The sequence below is a fragment of the Elephantulus edwardii genome, unplaced genomic scaffold (assembly GCF_000299155.1).
Source record: "Elephantulus edwardii isolate Elephantulus edwardi_28Jun2011 unplaced genomic scaffold, EleEdw1.0 scaffold00045, whole genome shotgun sequence".
NCBI classification, from domain to species: Eukaryota; Metazoa; Chordata; class Mammalia; order Macroscelidea; family Macroscelididae; genus Elephantulus; species Elephantulus edwardii.
Genome location: NW_006399795.1, coordinates 13,297,279 through 13,299,469, shown reverse-complemented (window position 1 = coordinate 13,299,469; position 2,191 = coordinate 13,297,279). Strand labels below are relative to the sequence as shown.

The window sequence follows — 2,191 nt, the reverse complement described above, 5'->3', positions numbered from 1 at the left end:
TGTAGATGTTCACTGAAATGAAAACTAAACAAACTAAATTTAAAAAAAAAAAATACATAATATGAGAATCACAAAAAAAAAGAGGTCAAACTAACACTCAAATAATGAACCCTTTTCTAAAGGTACACAAATATTCAGGGAAAAGCTGCAGAAGGCTTTTCTGTTAATGCTTATTATTACACATCAAGAGTTAGATAACAAATTCTTTTACTGTACTGGGAAATACACAAATACAAGCTGGTAAGACAGCAGAGTAGGAAGTCAGACTCAACACACCAACAGGAGTTAAACAACTGTGGGTGATTGTTTAGTGTCCTTTTAGACTTCTTTGTTTGAATATTTTCTTAACTGTACATGGGATAATGATACAAAGGGAGAGGGAAAAATTTCCTTTAAAAACATACAACAGTTTCTGTCATCACAGGAGACTAGAGCGAGGGCTACATGGTGGAGGGGACCTGGGGGAGGGTTTGTAAAACAATGAAAGAATCTTTTCTTTTACTTTTCCATAATTTTTGACTCATGTACTTATAACTTGTTAGTCAAATTTGTGTCTTCTAGGTTGCAACACCCCCATGATACATCTTCAAGGATATGAACATGTACGGCCAAGCACAATCAATAAGAGTGCATCTAAATTCCAAAATCAATCTCCATAATAGTCTATGTGTTTCCTACTGCCAAAGGGGCCCTTTAGAGTAGTGAGAGAAGATCTTCACCCTGAAACCCACAGCGTCCCTTTTCAGCAGGAAGTAGCTAAGAGAATACGCCATCCCCTTTTCCTTATGACTCAGGGTGAAGTCTCTCTCAGGGAGGAGTGATAGGGAATGGCAAAGGACACACTGGCAAAGAAGATTAATCAGAACTGGCTTTGACAAGCACTGTGGCATTTGGACAAGAACAAACTGGGAGGAGGGTAGAGAGAATAGTGCAACAATGAATGAGTGGAACCCAAAATCTCTGTAAATGTTTATGAAAATTAATAAAATATAATTATAGAAAAAAAATAAATAAAAACATACAACAGAGGGGAAAGTTATCAGTTCATGAAATAGAAATATGTTGTTTGTTGTGTGTACTGATCCTCTGGCAGGTTTTCAGAGGCAGTTAATCACGAGGGAGGAGACTGCCTATCCTGCTACTGTGGAGCAGCTGGTGGGTTTGAACCACGTGCCTTTGAGATTGCAGCACAGCTTCTTACCATTAGGGCACCAGGGCTCCCTTAATTAAATATATTATATTGATAATCTGACTCTCTTGTGGTTCTGATGCTTGAACTATAGATTGTTGTTGTTATGTGGCACTGAGTTGCTTGCGACTGATAGTGACCCCTTTCATTTTAAGCTTCTACAATCAAATAGAAGTGTAAAACGAAAGGAAAACCAGAATCACACCAGTGATCAGTCCCATCCCAGATCACACTCTCCTGCCCTGCTGTCCCTGGTCATCCCTCACCCCAGATACCTAGGAGACTTCCATCCACCCCCAACCCCACCCTGTACCTGGGAGATCTCCATCTACCCCCAACCCCAGCCCTGTACCTGGGAGATCTCCGTCCACCCCCACCACTAGCCCTGTACCTGGGAGACCTCCATCCACCCCCAACGCCACCCTGTACCTGGGAGACCTCTATCCATCCTACCCCAGCCCGTTATCTGGGAGACCTCCATCCACCCTCACCCCAGCCCTGCACCTGGGAGACCTCTGTCCACCTCCACCACTAGCCCTGTACCTGGGAGACCTCCATCCACCCCCACCACACCCTGTACCTGGGAGATCTCCGTCCACCCCCACCCCAGCCCTGTATCTGGGAGACCTCTGTCCACCACACCCCAGCCCTGTACCTGGGAGACCTCCAGCCACTAACAGTTGGTGCGTGGATCATTAGCTCCCTGGCACTGAAGCCGTCTTCGTGTCCAGAAGAACTGACAACCACAAATCCAATCTTGTGGGGCATTCTGCACAGTTGGGCTATTAAGAGAAGCAAGAGAGGGTTCTTTAAGAGGAAGGAATTTAGTAACAACATTATAAAAATTAGCACTTTATTTACAAGAATTGAGTTCAAGTTATCCATCATTTTGAAAACCTTTTAGTTTTCTGTTAAATGGTTTTTATAATTTTTTGTGTGAAATGTTTTTAATAGGCTCCTACATTTAACTTACCTTGATTTTCCCTAATACATATGCAAAAA

The 2,191-nt window shown here is 42.8% G+C and overlaps 1 protein-coding gene across 1 annotated transcript in view; it reads right to left on the bottom strand.

Moving 5' to 3' along the window:
• CEP104 (centrosomal protein 104kDa) overlaps positions 1-1,975 on the bottom strand; it is a 52,778-nt gene extending 50,803 nt beyond the window's left edge. Inside the window, exon 1 of the mRNA XM_006885805.1 lies at positions 1,845-1,975. Within this exon, the coding sequence (XP_006885867.1) occupies positions 1,845-1,957 (113 nt within the window). The 5' untranslated portion in view covers positions 1,958-1,975. The remainder of the gene's footprint in view (positions 1-1,844) is intronic.
• Positions 1,976-2,191: the final 216 nt, after the last annotated feature.